At 35.0% G+C, this 18,350-nt stretch overlaps 2 protein-coding genes and 1 non-coding gene across 3 annotated transcripts in view; all 3 read right to left on the reverse strand.

Annotated features, from left to right (window-relative positions):
* The window catches only part of LOC138693254 (zinc finger protein 235-like), a 108,228-nt gene extending 107,255 nt beyond the window's left edge, over positions 1–973 (reverse strand). The window contains exons 1-2 of the mRNA XM_069817089.1: positions 798–973; positions 251–348 (exon numbers count right to left, since the gene is read on the reverse strand). Coding sequence (XP_069673190.1) covers positions 251–343 — 93 coding nt within the window. The 5' untranslated portion in view covers positions 344–348; positions 798–973. The remainder of the gene's footprint in view (positions 1–250; positions 349–797) is intronic.
* Positions 974–6,235: 5,262 nt separating this feature from the next.
* TRNAG-ACC (transfer RNA glycine (anticodon ACC)) lies at positions 6,236–6,303 on the reverse strand. The gene has a single exon. It is a non-coding gene; the product is annotated as a tRNA-Gly (tRNA).
* A 6,738-nt stretch (positions 6,304–13,041) lies between these two features.
* LOC138693378 (zinc finger protein 721-like) overlaps positions 13,042–18,350 on the reverse strand; it is a 92,126-nt gene continuing 86,817 nt past the window's right edge. Inside the window, exon 11 of the mRNA XM_069817300.1 lies at positions 13,042–15,322. Coding sequence (XP_069673401.1) covers positions 14,296–15,322 — 1,027 coding nt within the window. The 3' untranslated portion in view covers positions 13,042–14,295. The remainder of the gene's footprint in view (positions 15,323–18,350) is intronic.

Consider the following 18,350-nt stretch of genomic DNA (forward strand, 5'->3'; position numbering starts at 1 on the left):
TTTCCTGTAAACTATATGTTAAATTAAGAACTCTGATCAACTCTCAAATGGCTTACCCATGTACAAGATGTGCTATGGTGACAACAAGACGAGGAACTGCAAGATTATTTTTTTTTTTTTTTTTTTTTTGCTTGATTAAGTCCATTGAATATAGGCTAATTTGAAAGGTGATCACTTTATGTCGTAAGGTGAATGTATATCTACACAAAAGTCGCATATGCAAAACAGACAGTAATGGCTTATAATGTACCTCTAAGATAGGTTTCTTCTCATTCTCATCTGTGTCGTCACTTGTTTCTAGAGACAGTGGGTCGACCTCGAGTTCCGACTTGATCACATCCATCGTAACTGAAAGAATTAAGAAATTGGGGAAAATTTTAGAACATGGATTGCACCTACCAAATTATGTCTTAAAATACTAAAAAGGGCAGATTTGTCTGGGTTTGTCTAATGCACATCATTATATTTACGAAAAGGCACTTTTCAGTGCCAATAATTTATTTTGTTTGCACAAGGTTGGAATTTTGAAGTAAGAGGGAAAGGGTGCAATCCATATTCTGGAGTTTATCCTTTTATAATACTAAAACGGGCAGACTTGTCTGCATTTGTCAAATTCGCATCATCATGCTTACCAAAAGGCACTTTTCAGTGCCAATAATTTATTTTGTGTGCACAAGGTTGGAATTTTGAAGTAAGAGACAAAGGAAGGAATCCATGTTCTGAAAGTTGACCAATAAATATACCGTAATCAATCTAGAATGATAACATATTCAAGATTAAAGCCAAAGTTTACTTACAATATAATTATACACTTTCAGGAAAAATCGCATTTCAGCGTTCCAAATTAATTAAGATGCAGAGACGAGTTTGCGTGTTGATACAGATCTAATGGGCAGTGACACTATCATTACAATCAACGAGTTAGAAAGAGAAAGTAGTCTTCTCTTTCTAACTCGTTGATTACGATCTTAGAGGATAAAAAAGGATTACGATACACTAATTCCTTTACGAAAGATGTTCAAGGCGGCCATACTCAGACAGATGAGGTTCAGCTCCAAGATCGATACATAACAGGTTAGCTCGTAACTATCCACGAATGGGAAGGAGCGCGGGAAAACGTCATCAGGATGTTGCGTTTGAATCTGTAATATGCACAGACAAATAGCCACGCGGAACACATTCATGAATTAACGCCTTTCTACTTTCATAATTCCAATTTGTATCCTACTTTATTACTTATTAAACATACAAAATTTCAAAAGAAAATAAATAAGTACGGTAGCGATATTTAAAAGAGTAGTGTATGAAACGTAATTATAAAATATTGTCATTTATAACGTCTAACCTCAGCAATAAACACACAGAGTTAAAAAAAAAATATTATTATTTTGGCAATATTTTCCTTAAATAAATGTCTTACCTTAAAATGAAGTCCGGCACCAGGTGGGTCAGTAGAAGACAGATGTAGGATATTATACTGCTATTTCCAATCACTCGGTACATAGTACAATAATCACTAGCTAAATTTGTAGTCTGTTGTTAAGTCTTGAATTCAGTACACCAACACAAAGAGCACTTCAGATAAAGTTTCAATCCATAGACACAATGAAATAAACACTTAAAATCTAACAAAAACAAAAACTGAGGTGTACAGTTTCCACTTTATCTAACTAATTTTTTTAATTTCTTTGTTAGTCGTCATTCATGGTCCCCGTCTGTTTTTCTTTTCCGTGATAGAACATTGTCTTCTTGTACTTTATTAAGGTATTTTAGTCTTATAAATATCCTTGCAACTAATACCCCGGGAATAGGCTATCTGGTAGCTCTCTGCAAATAATGTCAGTTGTAGTTTTTACAATATTGTACCTTTCCCTAATTTAAAACTATCCCCATGAATTTTCTGAAAGATTACTTCCATTGCATTAACATTCTTTATCCAGGATGCAGACGGTTCAATTAGGCCACCGAAAGATAAACTTTTAATCCAGGATGGCATAGTATAAGAATGTATGTTTTTTTTCAATTTTGAAAGTGTGGGTGCCTAGTTCAGGAAATTCTCGTTGGTTCTTCTTTGCAATGTAACCAGCGATGTATGCCAGTCCGTCTCCCTCTGATATTTGTTTAATTGTTGGCTCATCTTGTATGTGTTTTTCTTCGTCGCATTTGGAAGAAGCAGTCGAAGAAGCAGGAAGCTGTTCTGCATATTGATTGTCTTCAGTTGAAAGGTTTTCGTGAAGTATAAGTTCCTTTATTCTCGCCTGTTTCATAACATTTGACATTACATACTCACTTTCATCTTCCACACAGTTGCTCAAAGTATTTTGATTACTTTGAACAATCCCAGGATTTCTTCCCAGCAATATCAATCTCAACATATGCAAACTATTTAAGGGCGAAGGGTGATCATGGAGTCCCTCCCTTGTTCTTATTTGGGAGAAAAGATTCTCTAAGCAGTCTTGGTTAAGTCTGTGTGTAAGAATGTAGGATATGTCATATTTAGATGTCATACTAGTGTACAGGCTGCGCAATAAATTCGATGATATTATAAAACCTTTCTGGAATATCTGTATAGATTTTTTAGACATACACTTCATTCCTGTGACAACTTTAATCACTTCATCTAGAATTCCATTTTGGGACTCTAGACTTTTGCCATAAGGCTTGGCTGTTTCAAAAAGGGTGCCTGGATTATACGAATTCATTAAGTCAAACCAATAACTGACTAACAGAATGAAGTCAGCTGCATTTCTTGTTAACTCTGGGTTATCTCCTGGCAAATATCGACTGAGCACTATAGCTACTGTATTGGAAAAGAGTTGAGTGGCTAATGAAACATTTTGCGTCTGTTTTTTCACAGTTCAGGTGGGTCGGAGTGAGTTTGTGGCAAGAATTGATTTCTGACTTTGTATTTTCAATTAAATTATACATGGGCTCCTTTGTGATCAACGTCCCATCTTGAAGACAAAATCCAGAGTCAATAAACCAGTTTGTCATTAATTTAATTAAATGAGGAGCATCGGCGAAGAAGTATATGTGGTCTTTTGAAATCGGATGTAAAGAAGTATTGTCAGTGATGATACCAAGCTCCTTCCGGGCTATTCCATCTCAAATCGACCGAAATATAGAGAAAATTGACCTTGCAATTTTTAAATACAATGAAACTTTTTTTGTCCGTTGACAACTGTGATATAATGCTTTGTGCAAAGTTTGAGGCATCAGAACTTAATAGTGTTTAAATTAATAATATTTAAATTTATCGTATTTTTCATAAAATTAACAAATTTAAACTGTTGTGGCTCCGAAACACTTTCACCCAATCATCAAAATTATGGTTTATTTTGATGCTGAGAAGTTAAAGTTTATATTGACATGTAAACAGTTTTTCTTACTTTTTATGGAAATGGAGAAATTTAGATTTTTCTTGATTACGACGCCTTTGGCAACGAAAAAAATATTTTTAAAATATATGGTTAGATTCCGCATTGAAAGTACAAATAAACACATACTTTTTACTGCTGGTACGTTGATAAGAAAGTATTGAAAATATCAAATGAAGAAAATAATTAGTACGCGCGTGAACTAAACCAGCTGACTGTGAGACGGGAGGTAGTCCAGACAAGCAAGGCCAGGAGACATAAACACGTGATGTTTCCTCTAGCAGTCGTGGCTGGGCTAGTTTTATCACAAGTTCTTTCATAAACACAGGAGAAAAATGACGCCCAACGCTCGCTTATCTTCAGCTCTCGACCATTGCGCCGTTCAAGTCTAGGCGTGTGAAAATAATTTATTTAATACCCTCGAAACTTATTGCCGTACCACTAAGCAAACAATGCCGAATCCCTCTTAATAATGCAAGGTTTTTTCTCAATATTTTTTTACATTTTTACAAATGATCAAAATGCCTTAAACCAAGTAAAATCAGATTATCTGTCTCTCTGTGTATAACAAAAATAAGGATTGCTTCTTATCATAACCTACCAAATGTCATCTTCAAAATGAGCTCTCGTTGAATGTTGTACAGTAAATGGTTCCAGAGTTCTGAGCGCTGAAATAGGCTTGTTTTTATAAAATACGCTAAATTTGTCGCTAAATAATACGAAAACCGTTTGACTTTCGATAGTATATTTTTGAAAATGCACTCCCCTCAGCACCTTGTACTGTATAAGCAGGGAAAAAATTAGAATATAAAAAAAATGCGATGTTTTTTACTGATCGATTTCATAAGGAATAGCCCTTCCACAGTCCCATATTTCCTCCCCACAGTCCGACACACATGGTACTACATCGTACTGAATGTCATGCAGCGCAATAATGATGTCATCAAGAGTTTGTCTAGTTAATTTTTCATCAAATCCAACATACACTGGCTGCTTCCAGTGCCAAAAAGTCCTCTCGCGGTTACTACTTGCATATATTGTGCGGGCCTAATATTTCGTCTTCTTTAGGGTCGTATTCATACATAGTCGAAACTTTCATTTCGTCGAAAGAGAGGACGGTGGCTCTATCTCTGTTGTCCTTATTCTGTCCACTAACGCCCATGAAATAGATTACATTCTTGAGTAATCCATTTCTCAGATTGATATTAGTTGCCCATCGCTTAAGTGTTAATATGCCTGGCAAAGGGTATTTCAGTATCTCTCATATATTTATATGCCCGAATACTGAAACATCTTAAGGTAAATGCCCGAGCTATTTCATCATCTGTCCATCTTGTCTCACTATTTTTCTTTATAACTACTTTGAACCCAACTTTTCAGGAAACAAAAAAAACGACGACAGCTTTTCTGTTAAGTTTGATTTAAATGTTGTCAACAGTAAAAATGTTCACTATTGTTTGTAATATATATATATATATATATATATATATATATATATATATATATATATATATATTATTACCAAACTTTGCTCTATGCCTTGTTAATATTCGTATACGATTGTTTTAAACTTTAAAACTTATTTCCTTTTTGCACTTAATAAACATACACATACTTTATTAGCTCCCTAGCCTCTCCTCCAGTTTTTTCCTTCTTTAAAAATGTATATAGATGATTAAACAGGTTAATAACGACTTCCACATTAGAATTTTATGGAAAAAATATACAGGTTGAATCAAAAGTCTGGAACCATTATATATATACATATATATATTCCATATGCTTGATTTTCGATTGTTATAGGATTTACCAGTATTTGTAAAACCAAATGCTCTACCAGTGACACATTCGATTGTAGCTCTCAGCTATCTCCAAAGCCGCCATTTTGAATGCAACTTTGAAATTTTAAATGAAAAGGGGGTCATATAGGTACTCAAAATCATCTGAAATTTTCTGAGAAAAACAGTGGTGCAATTCGTTTTGAGATATGTCTAATCGTTTTCAAGTTATTTAAAGATAACAGTAATAATGACACAAACTTTAGTTATTGCATCTACAGATATTTTGTAACATGGTACGGTACCAAGGAAGCTTTGGAAAAGGTGTTTTTATGCAATTATGGTAATTAACGTTTCCTGCTTTACTGTTCGGTTAATCTGTGGCAGTTTCAATGCATTGTTGTTAGAAAAATTATGAATACAGAATACTGTATGTACGTATATCCAAAGCTTGTGAAGATAAAACATCTCCTGTACACGGATAAAGGAAAGTGACAAGTTCTGCATGTAGTCGAATAATAACCCAACCATATTTCCCCTTTGTTTACATGTATCAGTTACTTCCTGTAGCTTATTATTAGTTTATTATAAAAATTTTCCAATATTAGCTGTAATAGAACAGTATTGAGTGGAAAAAGGGAACTACTACAGAAGTTATTTCCTTCTTCCACTCCACACAGAACAGACATGAGATTTTACGTGGGTAATAATGTTAGTAATATTCCCTTTTTCAGCTCATCCAATAGGTCTATCATTGAGGAACAAAATGGCTATCTCAGTTCAATTTAGCAAAAAAAAAAAAAAATGTAGTTATTCCCTTTTTCCACTCACTGGTTCAATTATATCTAATTGATTCTTTGTTAAAAAGCCCTCCAATGTCTCCTGATATTTACCATTGAAATCCGATTTGTATTGATCGATTAAGGCATTTAATTCAGAATTGTTACGTTCAAGATCATTTATTCGTCTTTCCAAATCTGTTATGGTCTCTTTGAACGCCTTATTTTTCTCAAGCAATTTATTGTATTTTCCAAGAAGATTATTGTAACAGACTTTTGAATAATTTCGAGGGAAAAATTGTTCCGGAGCCGGGTATCGAACCCGGGACCTTTGGTGGTACCAACGCTCTACCACTGAGCTACCCGGGAACTCTAACCGACACCGATCCAATTTTTCCCTCTATATCCACAGACCTCAAAGTGGGCTGACAACCGTCAAGCAACCAACTTCGAGTGCACACTAACTCCGTGTGACTTAAATTGTGGTTTTCTGTTAACGAACAGTGACGTGTATTATGCAAATCAAGATTTCAGGTATAACTCCCTGTAAAGTTGATTTGAATAATTTCGAGGGAAAAATTGTTCAAATCAACTTTACAGGGAGTTATACCTGAAATCTTGATTTGCATAACAGACTTTTGTTCATCGTTGTTTAATTGCCTATGATCAAGATCATCATTGCAATGGCTCGATCGTAAAATCACATTTACGATTTCTTTATTTTGTTTTCTTTTTAATCTTTCAGCCCGAGGAGTATTTTCAAGAATCGTCGTTTGTGGTAATAAATTTATGGAAGGGATGGCGCTTTTTTTTTTTAATTTTTTTGGCAGGGAATTTGTCAGTTTCGCTTTAATGGTATCATCAAAATCATCATTATTAAAATGTTTACTGCAAACCCTTACATTTTCAGGACTAAATATATCTTTACGGTAACATTTTTGCAGCCACAATTTCCTTATTTCTTTTTCTTTAGGGAAAGTAAAGAAATATGTTTTTTCGCCTTGCTTTTTTTGCTTGTTCTGAATTGCTCGTGCAAACTGCTACACTACAAATTGTCCCAGTCATTGTAAAAAACTGAAATAAGAACAAAGGGAGAAAGAGTGTAAGATACGGTACTGAGAATAGCTTAGTATCATCTGAACCCCAGATTATAAATTTGTATCACTCACCTATGTCACAATTACACATCACTTTCACTATTCGGTAAATAATCTTCACACTGTAAAATATTAAACTCGCACAATAAGTATCACAACACTGCCTCCTGCATCAGTTCACCACGTGAAAAGGCTGCTGGGAAATCGCGGCATACTGATGACGTTTTAGGCCCGGTTCACACGAGCGGAATGTCTGCGGAACGGCAGTGACGCGGCGGCCGCACCATTCTGAGGCGACACGAGCGGATAAAAGATGGACGGAAGGATTTGAGATGGACAGTCGCCATAGATGCTAAACACCGTCAAGTACTAGTGTACTTCGAAATGCTATTATTGATAAGAAAAGTGAAGATGAAGACATTGAGTACATCCAATAGTCAACAGTCCTTTATTACAAGGAACCTTTCATGGGTTGTTTAACTAGTTGCGCAAGGAGGAATCAGTTTATTTTAATTAACTTCAAGATGACATTTCCCAGCTTCGATTAATTTTATTGTATCATACTCTGAAATTGCCTTCAGAAAGAATATATTAACGTAACATTGGCTATACCTCCAATAGAATGTTTTCTATAACATTTATGGCAAATTAATGCCAATAGTTGTATGCATTTAATTGTTGAAATGAATAGTAATAAGTGTATTTAATTTCGTATTCACTTTGGAGAAAATATATTACTGTACGCAAATTACCGGTACTTTAGTAGAAGGGGATTAGAATGAATTATCAATAATAGATTAGATTAGATTAGATTAGATTAAATAGAGTTCACTGGAATGAACTATGTTAAGGTTACCGTTTGTTTTATTTTCAGAAACCGAAATGTTATCAGTGTTATTACTTTTTATTAAAAAGCACATAGAGAAATTAATGAAGTAAAAGGTAAATATTATAAATTAAAATAATTTATGTATTATTGTATTAGGCTTATGCGAGAAATATTTGACAAAGACTATTTATTAACACATTTCCTTTCTGCGTCCGAATGTTCCATGAAAGTGAGAAAAGGTACATAAAAAATTCATACCATGCTGAACATTTTTTGTTTCTGTCCTTGTACTCCTCATTTTGAATGTCCTAAACATATAGCCTTTTCTCATTCTCGATCGCCTCAATGTCAACTTTCTCTACATCTATATCACTCATCGAATACAATCACAAAGTGCAATATACCACTACAAGTTAAAAAAAATTGCAACACCCAGTATTACAATACACGTGTGATATGTCGACTGCGACTCAAGCAGATGTTACAGAGGGTTTTTCTCGGGGTACTCCCGTTTCCCTCTATCATTCTAACAACACTCTCCACTTTCCCATCATCTATAATCTGCAATAGTAAAAGGGCTTACGGATTTCTGATGCTGATTTAGGAAGGATGCTCAGGTAGGATGCTTATCTGTCAGCCGACGATGACAAGAACGGCTTGGGACTCCGGCTCCTGAGACTTATCAGGCCGTGAAATGGGACCTAGCTCTATTAGGGACTAATGCAGGATGGCCACCAGTCAGCATCAGATTCACGAATGTCACTCAGGTCACCTGTCAGATTTGGACAATCGTCGCGTATAGGCCTACAGACACACAAAGGGCCAAAGCATGCCTAAGGTACCGAGTCCTGCTCTCGTAAAAGCCAAGATATGTAGTCTGGACACTCGCCGCCAAACTGCCGCGTCCGCTCGTGTGATTGATACAATATAATTCAGTAGCCCACAGCGAACTTGCGGCCACCGTGCTGCCGCAGCTGTCCGTCTTGTGTGAACTGCTACATTTAAATCAGTGTGGTATAGAAAATGGTGCTGCTGCCGCTTCGCAGACATTCCGCTCGTGTGAACCGGGGCTTAGTTGGTGCTGCCATCTAACGGGAAAAAAAGTTACGAGCCAACCTGTCTACGTACCGATCTTGGTTCAGAACGGCTGTAATTCAACGTTTTATTCCTCATTGTATTTATTTTTAGCATTATTAATTTTCTTTTAATATTACTTATTAATAATAATTAATGGTAGCTAACCGGTAAAATCCAAGAATCAGTGCGATGGCAATACTTCTAAACATGAATTTAATTTGGGGTATTGCATTTTTCTTTCTCCCACCTTACCGCATTTCACTGCTCTTTCTTACTCATATATTCCTACTTCTCTCTTTTCCCTCTATTTACTTTATTCAACTGACTACTTTATGTTAAATTGGAATATGTATGATAACCTACCGGAACCTTTAAGTACGCCATGATCACGATCCTAGACCCTTCTGTTTAGTGAAACACTATCATAGCCATTACCCTACGAATCCATTGATGAACAAACCCTTAAAAACTATATTTACGCACAATTAACATCAAATACTTCCAAGGGTATTAAACATATGACTTTATTATTATATAGTAGAACTGAATTCATTGGTTTTATATTACCAGTAACCTTATTAAAGTACTATGCAAAATTGATCACCAATTAATTACCGGTAACTTAATATTGTACAAAGAACAAATATGATGGCATTACTACATTTACCCCCCCTAATAATTGTGTCACTATACATATATTAAATCGATTCACTACACTAGCCTACTTTCTTTAGTATTCATTTAATCTCACTGAGTTAAGTCAAATTGCCACATTTTCTTTAAAACAGTTTTCTGTTCTGCAATGTAATCTGCGGATATACGTGACGTCATATAACTTAGGCTTATTATGTCATCCAACTTAATTATCTGGAAAACAGCGACTCTTCCTTGGATAATACCAGCTAATCATGTATATCAATGTCAAAGCCAGGTAGACCGGCATTGGCTTCGCTTTCTGACCAGACAGGAACTTGTAACAAGAAGTTTGGCAGCTACTATGTATTTCAAGATGAGTGGTTAACAGAAAGGAGAAAATGGCTTCACATTAGTGATGATTCTATTGACGAATTTAGGTTATGTGCCGATATACAAAGATTAATGTAAGATATGAAGGACAACGTGCAGTGTAAGCTGTCCTTGAAGAACTAATATTAGGCCTACAGGTGGTTTGACAAATGTTACGAGTCTCATATGATGTCCAAATTTTGTATAAAGAAATTTAAAAAAAAAATTGTGCAGCATAAGTTGTACCGGCTTACCATGTTGTTTTACTCAGTGTAAGTTGCAATACTCAAGATTGTGCAAATAAACTGATTTCAGAACTCACATCTCATTCCGAAATTGCTTGCGAAATATCGAGTGAGTGCACGAAAGATGCCAGTGTCGTTGGGAATGTTTTGGGAACACATTCTCAGGAATGACTCATTCCAAATATAAAAAAATAGTTATTGTTTCTTTTAGTACCGTAGTTTATTAGTTTATATGGTTCAAATTTAGAAAATAATAAATTTTCCGTGTGCCGGTATTTATTCAATGCTGTAACCCCAAAACTGGGGTTAGTCGCGGCGTTTTATTCTTTTGTCAAGGTGAAAATGAGCCCAGTGAAGTAATCACCGAATACATCTCAACAATTTTAAATAGAAAAGATTTGGAATTATCTCAAGTTGCAGTATATGCAGCTGTTAATGCTGTACTTAAATAAGGAAAAAAAAAAAGTTTCTGTATATCAAAAATTGTTGGCAGTGAACCAGATGATACTAATGGCAAATTCCAAGAGCTATATTTTAAATAACTGTTTGATATCTGCTGTAACAGTTTTCACAGTTCTTCATATGGACCTGTATAAATTTTCATCTTCAGCAAAAACAAACGAATCAAAACATGTTTTTCATTTTGTTGACATGAAGTATAAAACACTTTTGAGGCAGATATCTACGCGATGTCTTTCATTGTACCCTGTGGTCGATGAACGCCTCTTCTTCAACTGGAAGACTGTGAAGTCGTACTTTTTATCTCAAGGACAAGAAGAGTGCACCAGTTTGTTGTGGTGTGATCTTAGTAAAGATGGCGATTTTTCAGTTCATTTGTGCATTTTCTTTTTCTGGCTCCTTCACAAGTACTAAGTGCATCACAGGATTATTTAACAGCTCGCACACAAGACATTTACATGGGCTGAGTTGCATGCTGTGATGTAAAAATTGAAATCTGAGCTTCAGAATAAGCAAGTTGATAAATTTTATGGCACATGGACGATTTAGATAAACACAAGTTTCAGTTTAGTGCATCAGTTTTTATTGACAAAGATCTGCAATATCTTGTAAATGATATGATCTTGAATTATCAGCTTAAAAAAAGGACTCTTTTATGTTTGAAAACTCCGCCCACTTGGAGGGCTCTTGGAAATATTTGTTAATGATCTTCATCTCAACATTGATGTTGATAGATTGTATGATGATATTTGTACCATTAAAATTTTATTATGTTCCTAAATGAATATGATTTGGAAAGTAAAATTACGTCTATTTTCCAAAAACGGTTTATAATAAAAGTGTATATTTCGTTCTTGCAAACTTTAATGTAATTGATAATACGAAAACTGTTAAAAATAAGGTTATATGAAAATTAAGAACCTCAACAATTTAAATATTCAGTGAAAGTAAACGAAGGTACGTATGTAATAACTCGGCTACATCAACATTTGAAACTGATTATTACAGGATTCAAATGTGTACGAGTAATAAGTTAATCTATAAATGCTTTACAAAATAAAAAGAACCTGCACCACACTGATAGGGAGGTAATTGCTTTCTTAAAAAAATAAAAAACAATTTCCAATATGTTTAACGCCATCTTACTAGGAAATTAATATACATAAACTCTTGATGTCCATCTAATGTCGAAGAGACTGCAATAAAGAATGATTTGTCACATTGGTATGTTTGAGTACAGAGGTATATTTTCGTGTATTTGAAAGAAAATATAGTAAATTTGATGCTTGTCTAACATAACAAGACTTGTCAAAGAGAATCACTTCAATAGCTTAAATATGTTTGATGCTTGCCTAACATAACAAGACTTGTCAAAGAGTATCACTTCAATAGCTTAAATATCTTTGATGCTTGCCTAACATAACAAGACTTGTCAAAGAGTATCACTTCAATAGCTTAAATATGTTTGAAGCTTGCCTAACATAACAGGACTTGTCAAAGAGTATCACTTCAATAGCTTAAGTATGTAATGCACAAAGTGACAAAAAATTGATTTCATATTTTGGCTTAAAGTGTGATATAAAACAAAAGTTAATTTTATACAGGATGGCGAAATAAAACGGGAACTAAAAGTAATCTTAAATCGAATCCAAAGACGTAGCTACAAACATCACTGTTTCCAGATATAATGGATTATGTGCCAGTACCAAGCAATGCTTTCATTGAATGTCTCATGATTTTGTAAACATTAGTTTCTTTGTATCATGATAATGTTACACCACGAGTGATAATGCAATGAAAAAAAAGAGGAAGAGAGGACAAGGTTCTATGCAGTCTCCTCGGAAAAAATATTCGTACGACAGTTAAAGAATACAAACAAAGTATTCATTCCGTTCAAATTTGAATTAACAATCTCAAGTGAATAACATACCGTACCATAATAGTTTCCATTAATACAGGAAAATGTACATTTAACAGATTTGACAAATCGTTAATAAAGTTGGTGTGTAATCAAGATGTATCGATTAGGTCGCTATGTTCTTATGGCGTTACCTTATAGCCAAGAGATTTATTGATGAAGATGGCCAAAAATACCTTGTTGCAGATCTTCCTTCCTTAAGCCATGACCGTATTTTGCAGAAAACGAAAATCGCAAGCTTCATTGCAACTGTTAGGTACGAATAGATCTTGCAGCTGAAAAGGGAAGGACTTGTTAGATATGATGGATTATTTATCTAAAGGATGAAAATAAACCTTTTTACTAAATCATCATACGATATTATTTCAAACATACGAAATTTGACAGAATAATGGTTGTCATAAAAAGTTTACAAGGAATTTTTAATTTTTATTATTTTACGAAAAATTTATTCTTCATTGAATAATAATGGATTCATTTTGTTTCAATCATTATACTTAGTATATTATAGTTAATATTGCCTGCGACATTTCGTAGTCTTGTGGCACAAAGCCTCATTCCACCCTGTTTCATATTTCATCACAATTTTCATGGTCATGAGTGAGTACACATTAGAAATAACATAAAAAATATGTAAAATTATGGTTATCTTAATAAAATATTTACAATAATAGTGCATGATTACGAAAGTGCTTTTTGATTTACCATAAACCAAGCACATAAAAGACAAAGGATATCATTAAGTATGTTATTAACCATATGTAAAATCGATATAACCTACTCTGATGTTAATTGTGCATAATTAACCAATGGCGTTCTTTCACGAGTACAAGCCAGTCAACATAAACAATGGTTGATTAACCAACTACAAAATCTATGACACAGAATATTTAAGAATTCAAAACACGTGGTAGTTTCGTCACACACACGTAAAATTATAATGAAAGTGATACCGAATTTCTGAATTAGTTAGACACATGAAGGAGACATCACGTTACGGTCCCTCTGCCACAAAAAAATACGAGAAAATAGTTTTATGATGGCAACAGGCTGACTCCAATTCAAAGTATGATGAAACTTAATCATTAGTTGTGAATGCGCAACTTCTATGTATATATTTTAACTATAGAAGTGTTTCGTTTTTGTTTCCGTTCCAGGTTTATTGTGGACCAGGCCTAAACCTTTCCAATTATGTGCTAGCGTTCATGAAGTTTTAAGTTACAAGCGTGAAACACATCCCTCATTCATCGCATTACCAGATATTTTCGTCAATATTTTTGAAAACATTCTTTAAATAATCTTTAAAAAGATACTCGTATCACAGATATCAGAATTGGACGTCTGCTCGCGTATAGGCGCACATGGGTTTTTAAGCTACAAGACCGCTACACTTAGCACAAAAACCGCATTAGAAAGGTTAGTTGCTCATATCCTGCTGTACATGAATATTAAAATCATACCTACCAGCGAAACAGATTTAGAAGGTGTCTCGGCTATGTGCAAGAGTTTGCTTCCTCAGGCTACTCGAATACGAGAAACACCACAATCAGCACATTTGAAAGTGTTGTCGCCTGTGTGCATGCGTTTGTCTGCTTAGGTTACTATAATCTGAGAAATTCTTACAACAAACATCAAATTTGAAAGGTTTCTCACCTGTGTGCAGTCATACATGACATTTTAGGCTAGGAGAATGATAGAAATACTTACAACAAACCACATTTGAAAGCTTTCTCACCTGTGTGCACGTTTTCCACCTGTGTGCAGTCGTTCATGAATTTTTAGGCTAGGCGAATGAGAGAAACACTTACTACAAACATCACATTTGAAAGGTTTTTCACCTGTGTGCAGTCGTTCATGAGTTTTTAGGATAGATGACTGAGAGAAACACTTACTACAAACATCACATTTGAAAGGTTTTTCACCTGTGTGCAGTCGTTCATGACTTTTTAGAATATGTGACTGAGTGAAACACTTACTACAAACATCACATTTGAAAGGTTTTTCACCTGTGTGAAGTCGTTCGTGACTTTTTAGGCTAGATGACTGAGAAAAACACTTACTACAAACATCACATTTGAAAGGTTTTTCACCTGTGTGCAGTCGCTCATGAGTTTTTAGGCTAGATGACTGAGAGAAACACTTATTACAAACATCACATTTGAAAGGTTTTTCACCTGTGTGCAGTCGTTCATGACTTTTCAGGATACATGCCTGAGAGAAACACTTACAACAGACATCACATTTGAAAGTTTTCTCACCAGTGTGCAGTCGTTCATGACTTTTTAGGTTACGAGAATGAGAGAAACGCTTACTACAAACATCACATTTGAAAGGTTTTTCACCAGTGTGCAGTCGTTCATGACTTTTTAAGTTACAAGACTGAGAGAAACACTTATTACAAACATTACATTTGAAAGGTTTCTCACCAGTGTGTAGTCGTTCATGAGTTTTTAAGTTACAAGATTGAGAGAAACACTTACTACAAACATTGCATTTGAAAGGCTTTTCGTCTGTGTGCAGACGATCATGAGTTTGTAAGTCACTTGTGTTTGAAAAACACTTACGACAAATATCACATGTGAAAAGTTTTTTCTTAAGCTTTGCCGAAGTCGATAAACATAATTCAAATTCCAATTGCATTGCATCGTCACGTGACCGCACAGGATTTCCCGAGGCACATGAATACTCGGTCTCGTTCTCTTCAAGTGCAAAACTGTCGAAATCTGATGACACATTCCTCTCATTGGTAGCTGCAATCCTGATGTAAAAATAGTAACAAACTATTAAATAGTACCAACAAATATACATTCAAATATTGAGTATTCGAATCAAAACAAATCCATTTTAGCAGGTAATACATTACCATTAGAGATTCATTATTGTAACTAATTGATGAGTAAAGCCGAAAGTATGAAAATTCTCAACAATTTGGACTTCGCCTGTACAACAAATTTCATAAGGATTACACAACATTTGTCAACTCTTTGGTAGCACTAATTTCTAACAAACATTTCTGCCCAAAGTCACCTGCTTTTGCTTTACTTTTTTACGCAACAAGCATGTTATTATCTGCGAATGTTTTGAAATTCGTTATTGCAAATGTGCTATAATTTTTTCTATCCCTTATTATTGTGACATACTAATTGTTTGTAATCTGTTAAGTTAGTCACTTTAAAATTTGGCAGTGGAACAATTCTGAGTCCAGTTCGTTGTAAGTATTAACAACAGTAATTTCACGAGAGGTTTTGATGTAGGCAAACAAAGAAACGAATGCGAGGGAAATGATAAGATTGTAGCGAAAATCAGACGTCATTGGCTGAAACACGTCGTTTCGTACCGTTTTATTGGTCAAAAGTAGTATGTTGTAAAGAAAGTGTAATAGTCTAGGAATATTTATATTATCTCTAGCTTGGAATTTGTTGTTTTGCGGACGTTAAACCAGTAGTAATATTTTCAAAGCTCTGCAATAATTTAATTTACAATTGTAAAAGAATATAGCCCTACGAAATTTTTCTTTCTTCCCTCTAAAGATACGTACAGTTGTACTCAACGACATTAAAACATTCAGTGACTCAATTCAGAGAAGCATTTGAGATGTCTGTAGGAAATTTAGGACTTGCATACCCTACTACTGAATGTATTATAGTTGACGAAGAGCTTTTACCTCTACATGGGTGTTGTTCTTTCAATGTTTTTAGCATAAATAAATACAGGATTGCTATAAGAGTCTGGGTGTGTGTGGATACAAATACATATCATACTCATAACATGCAAGTATACCCAGTCTCCAGGAAAGAGACAAGAACCTAGCAATGAGAACCGTCAAAGATGCTCTATTAGCTCGCTAGGGTACAACAAAGGCTAACAAAAACACTTTCTTCGCAAGCTGTAATTTGAAAAACGAACTTTTAGCTCAAAACCTTGCGCACACTCACAAAAGAAATTGTTAACATTCCCAACCGTTAACAATAGGGAGAAGAACAGAAGTTTTTTCGTGCCTTTTTGGTGTCGTGGTGCTTTGACTGATATTCTGTAATCTAAGACGAAAAAAAAAAGACCGTACTGTATTACTGTCATCTTAGCTTCATGACAAGTCTTGTTCAAAGGAGGACAACAATTTCAATTCGCAGATAATACTCGACTATAAAAATATCAACTGTGGATACTGTGCACAAGATGGCTAGAGTGTACACAACTTCTGAGGCGGTGTGTGTGACTGTCCTGCAACATAAATGACGTCAGTGATGTGAATGCTCTCAAGATTCCTGAGTAAGAAATGAAGCAAGATCATCATAGGCGCCTGTTCCTGCTTGCACTTAGTGACCAGCTGGTTTGTCCCTGCATCGCCCAGAGATCTACGACTGCAGCACTGAGAAAGCCAGAGCGTGTTTGTATGGAAGCACTTGGTACACACACTCCATGGAATGAACCCTGCATTAGCCACTGTATCAGCTGGAAATGGAAGGGAAGGTACACTCTGCCACATGTGCCCAAGTCTGCCGGAAAGGAAACTGACGTCAAGCTTCAAATGAAATTCAGACATATGGGTTGTATGCGGAGACTAAGAGAAAGGCGGGAAATAGAAAAGGCTGGAGATTACTGGGTTTACAAAGAGAGATCTGCCTTTGAGCAGAACACTGGGAATGAATGAACGATTTGGAGTGTTGGTTTGACGAATACAGTATATGTTCGGTTCAGTCTCTTATGGGTTTCCAATTCTTACTCCACTCAAGCACTTGATTAAGGTTGATCTGTTCCTTACTCTATTAGTGATGTTGTCTAAGGAATGTGGCATTCCAAATTTTATAGAAATTCGTGTCTGAGGTATATGCAGATGTTGATGGACCTCTTTTTTGATAATAGAAAATAAATAGACTGGACAAATTAATGAAACCATTCAAAATAACAATAACTACAGCATAACACAGTAAAGAATCATACTGTAGATCACTTCACATTATAGGATGTAAGATTCGCGGCAGATTTTTGGTTCAAATCTTGGTCATTAGAAATTCTAAATTCTACAGCGCAATTCACACGAGTAAAAGAACTGAATATGAAGGCATTGGTGTTCCGTTTGTTCACTGAAACGCGTCCGTCTACAACAGTCTTGCGATGGTGACTAGTACTTTCGAGCGAGAGCTCTTTTCTGCCCGCTGCGCGCGAGCGGAGCTCTTTTACCTGTAAACATTGCTAAAGGATGTACAGATCTTAGAACACAGCGCATCATGACGGAACGGAAGCGCTTAAAGCTTTCAAGGAACAGTGGAGGACACAATATTTATGCTTCGAACATGGTGATGAAGTCCAGTGTTTGTTGTGTAAAAAATGTCATTTGCAAAAAAAGCAACATAAAACGGCATTATGAGTCGCAACATGAAAAAAAAAAATTATTTAATCTGGCAGAGCTAAGGCCAGTAGGCCTTCTCTTCCGCCCAGCCAGACTCTCATTCTAATAGAATACAATTGGTTACATAGTCATTATATAGGCATTATTCAGGAGAAGAGAAAATAAACTGATTTCGAAATTGACATCGAAGGTAAATTAATCTACATTTGAGTCAGAACATTGTATCCAGATTCCTTTTATTTCTTTATTTTAAATGTATTGTTGATGTTTTATTAATTGTTGCTTGTTTCTAGATAATTACTTTTATTACACTACGTGTTTCTTTAATTTAGAAATAATATTTTATCTTCGATTGCACTTTAATTTACAGAGGTGTGAAAATTATTAGAATAATCTTAATTTTAAGTTTTTTAATAGTTCCTTCACAAATATTCAT

The sequence above is a fragment of the Periplaneta americana genome, chromosome 17 (genome assembly GCF_040183065.1).
Source record: "Periplaneta americana isolate PAMFEO1 chromosome 17, P.americana_PAMFEO1_priV1, whole genome shotgun sequence".
Lineage (NCBI taxonomy): Eukaryota > Metazoa > Arthropoda > Insecta > Blattodea > Blattidae > Periplaneta > Periplaneta americana.